At 37.2% G+C, this 17,843-nt stretch overlaps 2 protein-coding genes across 2 annotated transcripts; both read left to right on the top strand.

Annotated features, from left to right (window-relative positions):
• Positions 1-190: 190 nt before the first annotated feature.
• Positions 191-4,288, top strand: LOC139772493 (uncharacterized). Its single transcript, XM_071706228.1, has 3 exons — positions 191-362; positions 537-778; positions 841-4,288. Exons 2-3 carry the CDS (start codon positions 656-658, stop codon positions 3,475-3,477), a joined length of 2,760 nt encoding a protein of 919 aa, XP_071562329.1. The 5' UTR covers positions 191-362; positions 537-655; the 3' UTR covers positions 3,478-4,288.
• Positions 4,289-5,639: 1,351 nt separating this feature from the next.
• On the top strand, positions 5,640-16,901 carry Enoph (uncharacterized). Its single transcript, XM_071706229.1, has 6 exons — positions 5,640-6,007; positions 6,766-6,867; positions 7,616-7,806; positions 8,449-8,581; positions 8,675-8,798; positions 8,962-16,901. The coding sequence occupies exons 1-6, from the start codon at positions 5,906-5,908 to the stop codon at positions 10,434-10,436; spliced, it is 2,127 nt and encodes a 708-aa protein (XP_071562330.1). The 5' UTR covers positions 5,640-5,905; the 3' UTR covers positions 10,437-16,901.
• Positions 16,902-17,843: the final 942 nt, after the last annotated feature.

Raw genomic sequence — 17,843 nt, 5'->3', positions numbered from 1 at the left:
TATATATATATTGTGTTGTTCCGAACATTGGAAATTATTCGAACAATGCGAATTGTGGAAATAAAAATAGGCTCATGGAGCTAACCTGGAATTTCAATCGACTGCTAACTTTATCTTATTACCGACCGAAGATGGCGTACCTAAAAGATAATTAGATAAATAGATAAAGCACGCTTCTTAGATACTCGAATATTTCAGATACTTCTTACGTGTATCTATTTTAACCTATACAGCAGTTAAACGCTTCAGTATATTTTAAAAGAAGGACAGTACGTGTGAATAGCAATTCAATTAAACATTTAACGATTAAACATTTTCGTCCGCAAGAATATTATTATGGAGTCTATGATATTCTTAAAATGGTACGTGTGAAAACTGATTGATAGATGTTTGCTCTAACTTACATTTTGATACTAAATCATTTTAGAAGGAATTGTTTGCACACGATCAAAGATAATTATTTCTTTTTTTAGAGTTGTAATTAACAAAATTTATGTTACGTGAAATTCTTAAATCATTTTTCTCTCCCTTACTAGGTCATATTCTCAGGAAAAAGTCCGTTGATACCAATATCTATGGAAATGTTACATTTCTCAAAGATATAAAATTATTTCTGAAAACATCGAGAAGGTTTCATATAGAATTTACAGAAATTATGAAAATGGAAGGTGATACGTGCCGTCTGTGTGGTATTAAACTTGATATCGAATATTCCAAGCATATCTTTGATGAAGCAACTAATTTGGCGCAGATAATAAATGAGACCTTACCAATCAAGGTATGCTAGCATTAGTTAATTACTGTAAATAAGTATATCACTACATCTTCAATTTTTTATAGGTCTCGCAAGATGATCATTCCAAGTCTAAACATATATGTTTAGACTGTAACAATAAAGTTATCAGTCATTATGAGTTCGTTCAAAATGTATTGGCATGCTCGAAGGAAAGCAAGACAAAAATCAACTCTTTCTTCGAAGTCAATAGAAATGAGAAATTGGAAAATGTGGTAATTTCTAAACTGCAGGGTGATATGATATGCACCTGTCCGAATTGCAACAAAGATTTAATACTCTTGTTAAAGAACAATTCTGAAGGTAGTAATAATGCATTTGACATTTTATTGGCTGTTGTGGATCAAATGGAAAAAGTAGAATCAGTAGAAGAAAATAGTCAAATATTTGAAGACACAATGGAGTTTGTTAACGTCTCTACACAGAACTCAAGTACAGAAGGTAAATTACATGAATTGTCATTGAATCATAATATCGTCGAAGAGGATGTGACAAATGATAACAACCAAGATACCAATGGGATACATAGAAGCTCGAAAAGTGATACTAGCCATACAAATCTTAACATTACATTGCAAAAAACTGATGTATCATGTGAACCGAGTAAAGGTACAAAGAGAAAGTATCAAGAAGGCGTTTCTACTGAAACATCTATTAATCCTACTAAGTTGCAAAAACTACAAGCAAGATTAGATGCAATAAAACAAGATGTCGATGAATTGAACGGTGATCACGACAGATTAAATGTAACTGGCTTGTTAACATTCCAGTCAGTAAACAATGGCGTGGTATGTCTCACTGAAGAAATAGAAAATGAAGAGGAAAATAGTACAGAATATACGATGAGAGGAAAGCACTTCGATGAGAATCTTACTGAATCGGAAACATTAAAAACAAAATTAGATGCAACGGAACAAGATGAATTGACCAGTGATTATGATAGGTCAAGTTTAGCTGGCTTGATAACATTCCAGCCAGAAAGCAATGACACGGAATGTTTCAGTTGTGATGCAGAAACTCAAGAAGATGATAGTACAACAGACGTGACGAAAACGGAAAGAGAATGCATCAACGAAGATGAGGCAAATGACATCGACATTCCAAAAAGTCATCTAAAACACGTGTGCAATTCGTGTGGAGTTCGTTATAATTCACAATTAAAGTACAAGTTTCACATGGACAGACACAAGTTCAACAAAATAAATAAATACGTTTGTTTAATATGCTCCAAAGAAACTAAAAATGAAAACTTGTTGTGGGAGCACTATATCCACATGCACAAGAACCCAGAGCGGTACACTTGCTTAAACTGCAACAGAACATTCACGAACAAACCAAATTTGGACGACCATCAGAGAAAACACAGACACGTTGGTTACAGACAATTGGTAGTAAATGTTGAAACGGATGAGGATAACAATCAGACGCAGCAGGTTACAAAACAGAAGCGAAAATGCACTGTCTGCAGAAAATTGATAAGAGATACAGATCCTAATGCTATTAACGATCCAGCAATGTGCGCCTCCTGCGAAGACGCCAGTGCATATGTGATGGTCGACGGGGAAGGGGCGAAAGTGATATCACCGCGACGGTATCACTGTCTAAAATGTCGCAAGCACTTTATGCGCCAGGACAGACTCGAGTTCCACGAGATGCGACATAACGAGAACACGGACGAGTTTATCTGCAGCACGTGCGGTAAGGATTTCAGCGGGGAAAATGCTTTGTACGAGCATTATATCTTCGTGCATAAAGGGATTAGACCGCATGTTTGCGAGATTTGCGGCAAGTCATTTCAACTGAAGGCGCGACTGAAGGAACACCTTCGGAAACACACGGGTGAGAAGCCTTATCAATGTGAGAGGTGCGGCCTGCGCTGTATGACTACGCACGCACTGAAATTCCACATGAAGTCTCATGTCTCCACTCGCCACACTTGCGAGATATGTGGCAAAGCGTTCATCAAGAAGCAGAATTTGAATGAACATCTGGAGAAGCACTGGAAGAAAGATAACAACATAGCACTCTCGCGAATATTCACGTGTCCCGTGTGCAGCTGCGAGTTACCGACCTTCCGTATGCTGAAGCTTCACGTGATTGGAAGCCATCAACTCGACCGTCAAGACCCCTTAGTAATGAAACAAAAACCATTGTACGAATGTAACGAGTGTCAGGAGAAGTTCAAACATCAAATGTCGCTCAAGGCGCACAAGGAGAAGGTGCACGAGGGCAAAACTGTCCCTCGTGTATTTCAGTGCGATTTATGTAAAGCCGTATACAAAGTCAAACAGATGCTAATAAATCACATTAAGAGCAAGCACGAGGAAAAACAGTACAAATGTGCGAAATGCAATAGGATATTCGCGAATATGAAAACCCTGTACCGTCACGTTTCACTATACCATAATACGAAACAGTTCACCCGCAACGTGAACTTCAGACGAAGGGATACCGGAGATGCTCAGCGCCGTGAACACACGAACAATCGGCCTTACCAGTGCACAGATTGCAACAAATCGTTCGGTAGCCATACCGGTCGCTCGAATCATCGCAGAAAGATGCACGAGAACAACCAAACTAAGTGTTTGGAATGCGGACAGAAATATGGCGATCTGCAAATCAGAATTCACCTGAACGATCATCTCGGCGAACAATTGAGGCAATGTAAATTAGAATCCACGTAATGTTGCAGAGGTAATGCAGAGTTAACGTGTATGAGATACAAAAATAATTCTGAAATAATATAATATAAAATAATATATCGATGTTGCATTACATACAATTTTTATCATTCTTGATAGTAAGCAGCACTGCATTAATTAAATAGCCTAAATAAATGTTTCAATTTATATGTACATTTATACAATATGACACGTGTGAATTTTTTGTAATATGACTATCGGTTTTAATGTTTTTATACGTTCAACATTATCTTTATGTTAATTTTTTACGTGTTTGAATTGAACATTTTCATTGTAATGCCTATTATTGTACACATACGAATAAGTATGTTTTTTAGTTATATGTGAGTGCAAAATATATTCGTGTGAGAATATTATGTCCTCTTAGGACCAGTTTCACAAGTGTCGGTTAACTTTTAATCTTAGATTAACTCACTCTTCGTCTCCTTGTAACGTCCCCCTTAGAAAAAGACGAAGAGTGAGTTAATCTAAGGTTAAAAGTTAACCGACACTTGTGAAACTGGCCCTTAGGGCCGGTTGTTCCAACCTGTTGGTAATCTAACTAATAGTTAAATCATATGTCTATCTTTGTCTAATGTAAAGGATAAACACATATATATGATTTAACTATTAGTGTTTACCAAAAGATTGGAACAACCGGCCCTTAATGTATTTCTTAATATATTCTTTTATAAGTGGATGTAAAATCGATGCGTGCGTCGTTTATTTATAATTCAATCGTTCAACACTAGTAACGTTTTGCTTCATATACATTATACATGATAATCACAAAATTAAATGGTGCAACCTTTAATTGTCTGACATTATTCTGTGCAATCAGAAATTATGAATCTTTTCATTTTATTCTCAGAAAGATCATGCTATAACTCAACGTCATTGACATCCGTACTACATTGATACATCGCCGGGATGACAAAGCAGCGTGGTTAATCTCATTCAAATTTAAATGGCTACTACCGTGCGCGCGTCACGCAGAAGTTTAAATGGACGCAGCGCTAGTGCAAAAATCAGGTGGTCGCTCGTGTCCGTCGCTACCCCGTGGACGACCGCACGAGACAGACCGGCTCGATCGCTGGTCGCAACGGCGAAATATCTATTTCAGAATCGCGAGGTCACCGATACTGCACGAGAGAATTTGGAAAAAAAAAACCGCTCGGGACTCGAGTCACGTGTCGGTTGTCGAAAATCAACGTGAAAAAACAATACGCGTCGGGGACTACTTTCTCGCGGAGTGATATCGCGGCGAGAGGTTCGTCAACGAGTCGATATTCGAACGAATTTGCGAAGCCGAACCGATCGTTTTCGCGGCCGGGGATGGCGACGGAGACGTGAATTTTCACGCCGAAACCCGTCGCGGAAGCTCGCCGAGGTGGGCGATTTTCCGCGAGGTTCGTCGTCGCGAAAATCTCGGCGACCGGGGCCAGGAGTGTCGCGTGCGCGGGGTGCGGGGCGCACACGAGCGCGCACTCCGATTCGCGACGGTCAGGGCCGTTGATTGGACGAGAACCCGAAGGTGGAACGAGCAGATTCGCGGCGCGCACTCATACTGCCGCACGCGATCGCGAGTATCTTACGCGCCGATACGAGCCGCGGTTTTGTATTCGGCGCAGAGTCGTCGCGACTCGCCGCGGAACCTGGCGCATCCTGCTTGAAAATTGCACCCTCGGGTGCCCCTCGTGTCAATCTGCAATCGCATTGACATGAATCTTTCTTGAAAATAATAGAAATAATAGAAATGCCAGCCGTACTGCGATGTAGAAATTACTTACTCCATTTCTACTAATGTAGATTAACTTTAATCTCTGTTTAACTTACTTATTATCTTTTTCCTAATTCTAATTAAAACTAGAAAAAAATCTAACCGAGATTAAAACCGAGTCTGCATTGGTAGAAATAGATACTAGTAAAAAAAATGTTAGTCGACGTTTAACTTATTACGAGCACCGAGACGCTCGTCCCCTTCACTGATAACCATAGATTAGATAAGTCAAGCGATAAGAAAATAATCAAAGGTTCCCAAGGGCCATTGCGTTCTTTAAAGGTTTTTTTCAGACATCTTTTTAGAAATTTTCTTCTTTACGAGACGTTAGATCACTTAGATCAGCGAGTCGAGTAAAAATCCGGGCACCCGAGGCGCTTCGGTACGGACGTGGTTACCGGGTACGGCACGGCAGGGCGCGGGCCGCGAGCAGAGGGGGACTGCGAAAGACTAGAGAGTTCGCATATACCGGCGGCGTACGGCGTACATTGGCGCACGGCCAACAACGAATTCGTTCGCCGGCTCCCAACAAGAACGCGTCGTTCGCCGACATAGTACACAGCGTGAGCGCCAACCTAACCGAAGGGGGAGCACACATATAGATACAAGCCGTTATTAATCCTACGGTCGTGGGCGAGTCGGTTTGTGGAAATGGCCGGGGAAAAGCGCAGCCAGGATCAGGACGAGATCTCGTTCGCGAGGACGGTGCTCGTCGACATCGAGGGCACCACCACGAGCATCAGCTTCGTCAAGGTAAACGGGCCCTACGGAAGGAGGCGACGAGAAACGGTGCGGAACGCGAAATCTAGGCCGTGCCGCTCCGTTCCGTTCCGCGGGGAGCGGCCCCTCGCCGCCGCGCCGATCTCTTCCCGTGAGAGATCCATCCCGCGGCGTTTCGCCTTTGATCGCGCGAGCTCTCGCGGCTTCCCTCCCTCCCTCCCTCCCTCCCCGATTCGTCTCCCTCGGGAAGTCGTCCGGGATCTTGGCGAGGAGTTAGCATCTCCTCGCTCTCGTCCCGCGTATATACGTGGTCGAATTCCACGCCGGGTTATTGTCCTCGCGTCGGGGCGGTGTGCCGGCTAGAATCGCGAGTTTTCGGCCGACCGTGGGCCGCCGCCACCTCCGCCGGCCGCCGCCGCCACCGCCGCCGCCACCGCCGCCGCCGTGTTTGTGAGACGGAAAAAAGAGACGAGATTTCGAGCTAAGGCGATCCGCTCGGATTTTCGGCCGAAAGGCCGAATCGGCGGGCCCCCCCTTCCCCCCCGCACGCTAATGACGGACGGCCGAAGGGTTGCGAGAACACGGCTTAAAAACAAATGCTATGATCTTTTTATAGACATCGGTCGCGCTGGCGATGTATATTGACGCGACGCGCCGAGACGCCGCGGAACGCGCCGCCGGGAAAACAACGGGACACGCGCCTGATTTTTCCCGGCGAGCGTGTTCTCCGGCGGCCGGCGGCCGGCGACGACGCTTGGATTTCTTACGAACGCGGCCGGTTTCTCTTGCAGGAGACTCTCTTTCCCTACGTGCGCCAGAGCCTGAAAGATTACATCGAGACGAAGTGGGAGGATGAGGAGTTCAAGCAGGACTACGAGAAGTTAAAAGAACAGGTAAATATATGGATCTTGACCAGTCGAAGGAGCAGGTAAATGCAGGATTTTGACAGAATTCGGGTGAAAAAAATGGTCAGAAGTGGCGTTGGCCTTTGTTTGAAATTGTGAGAAATGCGCACTCTAGGAATTTGTGTCACATTGTGTCGAAAGCGTTGGGTATGTTTTCTTTTCTCTCTTTTAAATGTAACTCAATTTTAATAAAAAAGTTAAGTACTTAATGTGGAACAATTGTTATTTTTGATATGAAAAAAAAAAGGAAACTAACTGATGGACTTATCGTGAAGTTTTAGAGCAAAATTTTTTGTTTTAAAATATTCAAAATAGATAGACAATTACATTGATTTAGAAATTATGCTAATAATATAAATGAAAATGAGAATTTCCAGGCAGCCTGTCATGTTGCAGATAATAAATTTTATTCCCTCTTTCCCCTCATCCTTCCACAATAGTATTAAAAACTATCTTTGGCTTAGTATGAGTAATTTTCTTGATTTATAATACCTTTTGTTTCTAATATTAAATTCTATATTCTTCTATCTTCTATTTTTGATCTCTCATATGTTTAGCAACATCTATTTTTTTACATTATGCATAAGTAATTATATTTATTTCGACCAAGTCTATAGACTACGAAGATTTTGAGATAAATTTTGTAACATCTTATTTTTTTCAAATGTTGATTCAAATATTAATTTTCTAACAATTCTATATCATATACCAGTGGTTTATTAATGCGCTTTTTTAGGCGAAAAAGGACGAGGAAGATAAATTAGATGGCTTTGTGGCGATTACTGGCGATAAGCCCGAAGAAGAAAAAGATTCGCTTTTGAAAAATATTTTGTGGCAAATGGATAACGATCGTAAGACAGGTGCATTAAAGCAACTGCAAGGACATATGTGGCGTGAAGCGTATAAAAAAGGCACAGTTAAGGGACAGTAAGTATTCTATCTTATTTTTGCTCTGATTCGTTTTTATCTGTATCAGATAATTCGATTGATTCTATATGCATCATATTGTCTTTACAAAATCCCTACATAAATCTTTCACATAAAAGATTAGCAGTCTATACACAAGTGTATACAGTCTATATAAATTACATAATTAGATAAAAATGTAAAGACATTATCTATAATATGCACATATACAAAAAATACATAATATATATATAACTAGTGAGGTGAATAGTAGTACTTGGGCTCACTTCAGTCATATCTCATTTATATTCATTCTTTACATAAGATCTCTTATTTATTATGTGCGTAAACATAAATTCTGTGATGCTTGTATTTTTAATCTTATACTTTATTCTGACTTGTGAATGTTTTGCAGTCTGGATGTTGGATGCATTGAAAATTACTTTTTTCCTAGACAGCTATTTTTATTATGCAAAACATAGTTTTATAAATAAATTTATCCATTCTCAATTTTAATTCTTTAGAACAGTAATTTTGCAAATTAAATTTGATTATGAAAATTGTAATTTAATAAGAAATAAAGATGATAAAATTTGATCATGAAAATTAAAAGAATTTAAGTTAGTTTTAACGCCAAGCTTCAATAGAGTACATCTTGTTTAGTGTTTATGAAGATGTTCCTAAAGCGTTTGAATCGTGGACAAAAAATGGCAAAAAAATATACGTCTACTCAAGTGGCAGTGTTGAGGCACAGAAGCTCCTTTTCGGACATTCTGTACATGGTGATTTGCTTAAGGTATTTGGCAATAATATTACATTATGTTATGAAAATGTCCTATCAAATATCTTGGCAAAATATTTGTATGAACTATGATATTCTTCTTTTTAGTATTTCAGTGGTTACTTTGACACAGAAGTAGGTGCAAAGCAAGAAAGTGACAGCTATAAAAATATACTAAGTAAAATCGGCGAGAAACCATCTGATGTTATTTTTCTCACTGATATTGTAAAAGGTTTGTATATTCCTTTTCTTTTTGAATGAGAGAATGGGAGAGAGCAATACTGATTTAAGTTCAACAGTTAAAGAGAGAGAGAGAGAGAGAGAGATTCTCTATGTCATATTCGGATAATTGCAAATATCTTTACTCATTTTTTTCTTCTTTCAATCAATAACAGAAGCCGCAGCTGCGAAGGAAGCAGGTTTATCAACAGTGATCGTAGTACGTGAGGGTAATGCTGCACTAACTGATGAAGAGAAAGTTAAATACACAACCATTAAGTCTTTCTCGGACTTGACATTTCAAACGTCTACAAAGCGGCAAAAGTTAGAAACAGCTGATGACAAAGTTGATGAAGGTACGGCTGACGAGCCAATGGACACTTCTGAAGATGTAGAGATGTCCGATGTCAACGATAAAAAAGTTGAAAAAAACGATGCAAAAGAAGTAATTGAATCGGTAGGAAGAGAAGGTGTAAAGGATCAACCATCAGAAGATACTTCAAATTCTTTAGGACAAGTGGAAGAAGCAAAAGATGTTTCAAATACTGAGAAGGAGATGACAGAATCTGATGCCAAACTTAAGGATAAAAATGAGGATACAGGTTCCTCTGAAAGTGCCAAATGCACCGTGAAAGATGACGCAACACTAGCCACAAAAGACAATGATAAAGACACTGTAGCAGAGAAGACTGAAGAAAAATTAGATACAATCGCAACTGAAACTACTGCTGCTGCCGATGATTCTATGGATGTATCTGTACCAGAGTCTGTATCAAAGTCTGAGACCATTCTCGCGTCTTCTGAGAAAAAGGTCGAAGATTCTGTAGATATCGCAAAGGATGTAAAAGCTGAAGGTGTTGATAAAATTCAAACGGTTGAAAGTGACGAGAAAGCAGATGGCAATAAGTCACAATCACAAACTTGTGACAAAAATATAGCGAACAAATCTGAAGAATGCTTGACAGTGAAAAAAGATGAAGTAAAAGAAGAATCAAAGATTACACCTGAAAGCGAGAATATTTTAGCAAAGAATGAACAAGAAGTAAAAAAAATGGAAACGACTGATGTCACAGAAAATGGAGAGGCCATGGAAACAGCAGCGGAAAAAACTACGGTATCTATAACGGTAACAGAAGCGGAAGCAACAGTTACGGACGTAAGGAAAGAAACAACGCCATCAACTGAAGTATCTGCAGGAAAGAGTTTGGAAGTAACTGCAGAATCCGAAAAAGTCGATGAGAAAGTGGCCCAAGAAATGGAAACAAAGACGACTGATGCTGATAAACGCGAGACTGAAACTACGCAGCAGGAGACAATAAAAGAAGAGGAGACAGTGAAAGAAGAGAATGTAGTGGATACCAAGGACAAAAATACAGTGGATTCGGAAAAGCAAAAACTCAACGGAACCACACAGAACGGAAATACGGATGTGCCAGTGTTGGATGACAAGTTACATAGCAACGGACTGAATGAAGGGCCATCGAAGGAGGCGACGAATGAAGACGCGGCAGCGCAAAACGGTGAGCCTGAGAGTTTGTCAGAAAGTAGTGCGGAATCCATAAAAGTTAAAAAAGTCGTCGATTCCGCCGTAGCCGACGGTGCCGGAGAACCCGACGTTGTTCCTCCTGTAGTTGTAGCGGCGACGTCTTAACTTTGTTCTTATACAGTTTAAGGAGCCCTTCATGCATAACCCCAATCCATGAGTACTTATTCGCAGGTATAAACTGATATTAATTGATCCTACATATACTTTATGTAAATCGTACTATGTCAAAAAAAAAAACGTAATGCGCTACTTTAAGATGCAGTTCGTAAAACTATCGTTTGTTTCGGCGGCTCTATAACTAAAGAAAGAAAATAGAAAAGTAGTATCGTACGGAAAGACGCTCACATTTTTTTTAATTCTTTAGATATTACTACGGCTATACTATTTTACTTTCCTTGATGATGACCAACTTCTATTTGTATCGTTAACGTTTTATGTTAACCCGTATATACGCTGCTTTCCTAGCTGCTTTCGCGAAAGTCAGTGAGATTTTATCATTAATTCCTTCACGTTTGATTTTTTGATTTTCGATTACAATTTTTACAAGGTAGGACAATGAATTGTTATAATTAAAGTTACAAAATTTGTTTAGTTGTAATTTTGCACGTGATCGATCTAAAAAGTAATCAAACCAAACGAAGTGTCATTTGCTGTAATCAATTATTACTATTCTTACTATTCTTACTATTCTTGAGGGGCTTTTTTCCAATATTACTCTATACATTTAATGACATCTTTTTTATACCGCCTAAACAGAACGACTATACATGAAAACTGATAGGATAGGTAATTTCAATAGAGTTGCAGTATGTTAAAATATCGATTATATCTGTGCCAAATGTGAATTTCACGATTTAAAATCAATTTTATCTTTTCAGTGTACTTTCTCTTGATAATTTTATAAGTGACATTAAGAGATCTGGTCGATGTTTTATTTTACTGCTGCAACCGTGAAACTGACTAAGGATAATTATTTTAAGACTGTATTGGTACCGCCTTCAACAGTCGTTGTCTTGTAGATTATGTCATAGATCTTCGTTGCGCACAGCATATTTAACTTTGTGAACTGATAAACAATGCATTTCAAGTCTAAATAATTGTAGATACATCGCACAATAAACTCCACTCAATTACGTTAGTTTTGCTTGCGTTTTTGTTATATAAGGTTATAAAAAATTTTTTAATATTAGAACTTTTTGCATCGATACGCTTTCTGCCATCGTTTTGTCTGCCTAATATGGTTCGCGTAATGTAATTTTCTTTTTTTTTATGAATGTTGCAATTACGGAACCGTTAACTAGCTAATGTCGCGAAATATTTATCAAAGAGCCTAAAAGAATGTACTTTAGCTTTTATATTATGTAGTTTCGCAATTTAGTTCGCAGCTGCTTAGTTTTAGAGGTGAATGGCTCTATGTGGTTATTCGAATAAACTGACTCGATAATTATGGATTTAAAAAGGTCACGTAGCCAATTGGATCTACTCTCTTCTATGTTTAATCGTGTAATTTGGAAACACTCGCGGAAGAGCATATCGATTCGTAGATTTACTCTGTCATTCCTATAAATTAATATTGCGTTATAAAGTCTACACATGTGGAATGCATTTATATTATCGTTTTACAGTTAATCTAATAGCAAATTTAATCGCCCGCATTATTCCGCATTAATGTACTCTAAAGGCTACTATACATGAAAATATCCAAGTGCAAGTATCTGAATGTAAAATGCAAAGTACATGCACTTTATATTTATGCTTTTATATTTACAACTTTATGTACAGTAACTTTTGGTGTGCATTTTCGTGTGCGCTTTCATGTGAAATTGCTATAGATAAATAAATGATGGCAAAGCTACTTTGTATCAGCTAGCTATTTAGATTACGTGCAAAGCGATAATGTAGATATATTATGTGTAGATTATCGCTCATTTTTGCTCAACATGATTTTAAAATGTATATGGAAACAATACTAGAAAATAATGATAAGTGGTTAAAAAGTAGGATCGCACTTTCGGCAGAGAATCGATTATTATTACTTTTACTGCTATTCATTATGTCCATTCCTGTTAAATTGACTGTGATTTAAGAATATTGATAGACATAGGTTGCTCGAAACGATTCGTTGTTATCAATACGCGAAAGCGATCGTCTTTGTTGGGTGATATTCCGTTGCGATTATGATTTTTTTTATTCAGATTTAGTGTGTCCGCGTCTAGTCGAAGTCAGTCAGAAGTCAGAGAAGAGTGGCGGAGACTTCTATAGATCGATAGACGATTTCGCGTTGTTTGCTTTACATTACGTTCGCCGACTATGCTAGGGAGACGCGATGAGACGAAAGGAACGCTACGTGTCTCGTACGTCTACGCTAGTGCGCGTATAACAGAAGCGAACACAGAACCAATACACGTGAGCAAGCACGGTTTGATATTTTACGGTATACACTCTTGACAGACCTCGCATATTTTATTTATAAGTCGTCTTCTCGAAGAAGTATGGATTCGATACTTGCGACAGATTGTATTATTCTCGTCATTATATCACACATCTCGAAGTAGTCAAGACAAATGCGAGCTATGCTTTTTACCATGTTCACCGAAGCACCAATAGTCTAAGATCAGTGATCGAATCGTTTTTCATATGTAAATGTACGATGGCACGGATAAATGATTCGATCTCATTTATCCATTCCACCGAATGTATACGCGTTTTAATAGCGATTTTAAAATTGATGTATGAAATAACGAGAATGGCAGGTGTTACGTTCTATAATCGCACAAGTTGACTGAGAAATCAAATGGCGGGAAGAAACGCAGGATACAAGCTTCTCAAATTCTTCCCATCTATCGACTGATCATTGATATTATCGCACACTATGAGAGCCAGAAAACTGCCAACTGATTTACGTCACGACAGAAATTAACTCGAGGGTGAGGTGAAGATGGGCTTGAAGCCATTCTCGGCTGACTTTCACGACATCGCCTGAATCATCACTTCCATATCATTCATACTACTGTTTTGCGTCGATAGTCGAGAAGGCCGAAACGCACATCTTGATCGCACGTTCAAGTACGAGTCACGCTCAATTACGTCGTTTACGCCGTGTAATCTTTTAACATTTTCAATCCCATGGTGATCGTGCCGAGAAATTTTATTTAACATACATATTGAGACAGAATAATTGTAGATATTTGCGTATGTTGCTAATTGAAAAAAATGACACATTTGTCTTATGATCTTAGAATATACAAATTTCTAATTAGAAATTTCTACGAAAATTTACCGAAAGTCCGTACGGCATTGAGCGTGTTAATCTTAATGACGCTATTGCGGGCCTGATTTATTTCTTAAAACTCAATAAAACGATAGAAAATAAGTAACAGAAATTCAGATAATCTTTTGAAATCAAATTTTGCATAACTTATATATTTTTAACATCAATTAACTAAATCTCGAATTATAATTTTATTAAAGTAAAGTTTACTTGAAAATAATATCAATTGTATACACGTTATTATGTAATTTTCAATATTTACTTTGAGAAGATCTCTAACATCTCAATTTTATTTTTGGAAAAGAAAGATGACTTTTATAAAAAATTATTATCAATGTCATGAATAAAATTTTTAGAATTGTATATCTTTTTATATATCTTTCATTATAATCGTGAATATCACATTATTTATTATTATATTTCGTCCAATTGCGGAGTTTTTTGAAACAGTTAAGACGAAGGCCCACAAACGCATTCAACAGTTTTAACTCGTGTAAAAGCCTATGAATGAGCAAAACCTGATGTAACACTGCCTCGTTGTTATACGAAAATGGCTCGATTAAAACCCATATCAATCTCGCAGTACTATTAAGAATTCGGATTGTGTTCCGTTTTAAGACAACACACAACGTGCAACGCGGTTTCATAGCTTCGTGATTTAGCAATAGATTTACAGTTGCGATTCTGACGAAAAAAATAGAAACGAGGATCCTGTAACATCGCGCCTTTATGATCGTAACTCACAGGAAACTGCCGTTTTTCCAAAGCGTTAAAATTATACGAGACGATCGAATAAAAAAAAAACCAATGTAGGACTATTAACAGGAGTAACCTCACCATATTCATTAGCGCTATTATTGTTTGTAATTCATTGGCTATATATATTACCTGTAATACATCAATATAATTGTAGGAGAGACGTAAGGACTTCATCGATACTTTCTAACTTTTAAGGCTAGATATCCCCGCGGGGGGAAGAGTGGAAGTCAAATATCAACAAAATTTTCAAGTTAAGGTTACAAATTTTTCTTCATAAAATTTGTTTCTTTTAGATGTATTTATTATTAATTTATTATTAATTTTCTAAATATTATGATGTGCACGTATGGAAACTTTTTAATATAATGTGTGTATATATATATATTTAAAACAAAAATAATTTGTGCCATCTGTGCAGTTTGAATAACATAGTATCAAAATATTTTTTTTATAACTCAGAATATCATCCTTTTATTTATGAATTTCAACCGGTATTCGATTTCCACTCCTCAATTGTTCCTACGAGCCCGTCGCATTTCTCTTTTTTTTTCTTTTTCTTCTCATTTATACTTTCAACGAATCACTTTACGTTCTTCCCCCGAGGGAAAATTATAGTTATGATTATTATTCTTCGTGGTGTTCTCGCAGATATTCATGTGTGTATGTTAGATTATGGAAAACACGAGTGGTATATAGTTTGGTTTGATTTTTCAATTCATTGATCGCGCGACACATCAATCGCGCTATCGATGGATCCCTATATATGTTTAGATACTCTGAGTAATATGAGTCCCAAAAGATATGTGTTGTACAGAACTAATCAGTAAATTCTGTTCTTTCTGAATTTTGACTGCGTTCGTAGAGCAAAATAAATGAATTTTGCAACTAGAATTATGACGTTCGTTTTTATTTCAGTATCCCATGTAACGTGTCATGTAACATGTATGTACGCGTACGAATTCGAATCTAAAAGTTATGTGTATTTAAGGAAATGCGAAACTGTATACGTATGCTAACTGAACTTGATTAATAATCATTTGACTTGTGAAAGACGAAATTGTTTCTTTTTTATATATCATTTTCTACTGGACCATTGATTTGTTATATTCGCGTAATCTTCGGGTAAAAGTCTTGATCAAGATGCCAAACTCAGGATAACAAATTTTTAGTCGAAGAGTGACTATATACATATAAAGTGCAGTTTACATGATAGTGTGTATGCGTTGTTCTCATACGTACACATGATATATGTATTGTTCCCAAAAATCGTTATCGAGACTTATAAATTATCGTAAGCTTGTCCTAACACTCGCGTTATGCGTTTATATTATAGTACAATGGTACTGTTAAACATTTACTACCTTAAGACTCAACATCAACATTTTGATTGGAATTATGCTCCTGATAGAACCGAAATAGCAAATTGCCAAAAAAGTCTCTTTGTGTTATCGCAGTCAGAATAATTTGGCTGAAATTGCGAATTTTACACGGAATTTATATACTCGTATCTCATAGTTGCCAATAAAAAGTGTAGGATGCCTCATCATCGATTCAGTCTTTAATTAATAACTTTTTTATAAACTCGGATCATTTTATAATTTTCAGTGAAGGATATCATTTGCTACAAACTTTTAATCTCTAATATTAAATATCTTTACAGCTAGTTTTAAGATGACATATCCGCGTCGAAGCAAAAGATGAAACTTTACTTTCAGCCCTATAATAAGATTTAATTCGTTAAAAATATTTTTTACTTATTGCCCGAAAAAGATACCAAGCTTTCGACATTTTTGCTAACAATAAGATAAAATTACTCCGAATACAGCAAACAAATCTGACATGAAACGATGATACGATGAGTCATCCTAAATATCACATTTAAGGATCCTACAGGAACGGGAGCTGTATGTGCGATGTTTCGAGAAGAAAAGAAATTATAACAAATTAGAAGCCATACGTACTGCAAGTAGATTGACATAAGTTAAACGTTGTTAGTCGATTACAACTTTTCGGTCCTTTAACTCGTCCATTCGACTATCGCCCCCGTTAGCTCGTAACGTTAGATTAACTCATTAGATGTATCTTTATCGCAATACGATATAGTAAATAGTTATAGCAGCGTACTTTACGAATTATTATACGTTAATCGGATACTTTTATTACCCATGTTTAATCCGCCGATTTTAACAGCCGATAGATCGTATACAAATAAAGTATTTGCAAGCTGATACAGTTACTTCCGGTATGAAATACGAAGTTTTACTAAGTCGATGATTTATTAATTTATCATATGATAATGTAGATATCTTTTGATCAATATAATCTTATTTTGAAATAACAGTTGTTTTTCCGAATCATTATATTGTTGAAAATCTACTATTTCTAATATTTAGATAAATTTAAATAAATCACCTACTTACGACTTGAAACATTTTTTTATTACCGGAATGTCAACTTCAAACGTCACTAAGTTTCGCAATGTAACTGTAAGAAAATGTATTGGATATTTGGTACTGGAAATACACGATTTCAAAATGTGAGCAAGCTCTTTTCTCTCTCTCTCTCTCTCTCTCTCTCTCTGTCACGAAATTATTGCTATCTACGAGATAAATCCTATCATTCTTTCGTTCATATTCACGAATATGTTCTACGAAATTTAGGCAATATGTATATTAACGAATCTTGTAATCACCATTTCGTTGTACAGGACAAACAAAATCTATATTCCATAACAAAACTGAGTAAATAAATGAGCTTTGTGCATGTATTATTAATCTGTTTTAAATTACTTTTAAACCAATGGATCTTTACAATGTTATTTTTTTATATCATTATGCAATATACAAAACACATTCTCTTACAAATTCATTACACTTAAAAATTAAGGTGAAAACTCATTCAAGACTCACCGGTACGATGCGCAGCAGAGCGGACATGCATTAATCTGTAAAATAAAAAGTAATTAAATTAAAACAGTTTTCGAAATAATTAGTATTTTGGAAATTAATTTTTGCGCACGTTACATTTTTTATTCATCTCGAAAAAGATATTTTATTAAAAAACTACGTAATTCCTTTTTTATCAAATTCGGTAAATGAGAATGAATTTCCATTCAAATAACTCAAATAATTATAAAACTTGAATACGTTAATATATCAAGTATATCGCGATATGACAAAAAGTAAAAAATATTTTACAAGCATTACATTTTGTTACAATGATACGAAATGGACGAAAATGCGATGCAATCGTCGTGGGGATAAATCGATTTTGCAAGTAACAAATAGCAAGCGAATAATAAACGATAAACAATAGATCATTTACCCAAGGGTTGCTCCGCCGATGCCTGATGCCACCCCGGGCCTCCTCCTCCTCTCGGATCCCGTCGTTGCATTTATGACGCACACACATCGCGAAACATGATTAATTACGATCGCGCGCGCGATTAACCCAACTGTCACGATAATCGCGCGACACTGTGC

This window comes from Temnothorax nylanderi, unplaced genomic scaffold (genome assembly GCF_030848795.1).
Source record: "Temnothorax nylanderi isolate EJ_2023f unplaced genomic scaffold, tnyl_v1.0 TNYL_tig0050_pilon, whole genome shotgun sequence".
In the NCBI taxonomy this organism is placed as follows: Eukaryota; Metazoa; Arthropoda; class Insecta; order Hymenoptera; family Formicidae; genus Temnothorax; species Temnothorax nylanderi.
This window is presented reverse-complemented; position numbering and strand designations above follow the sequence as displayed.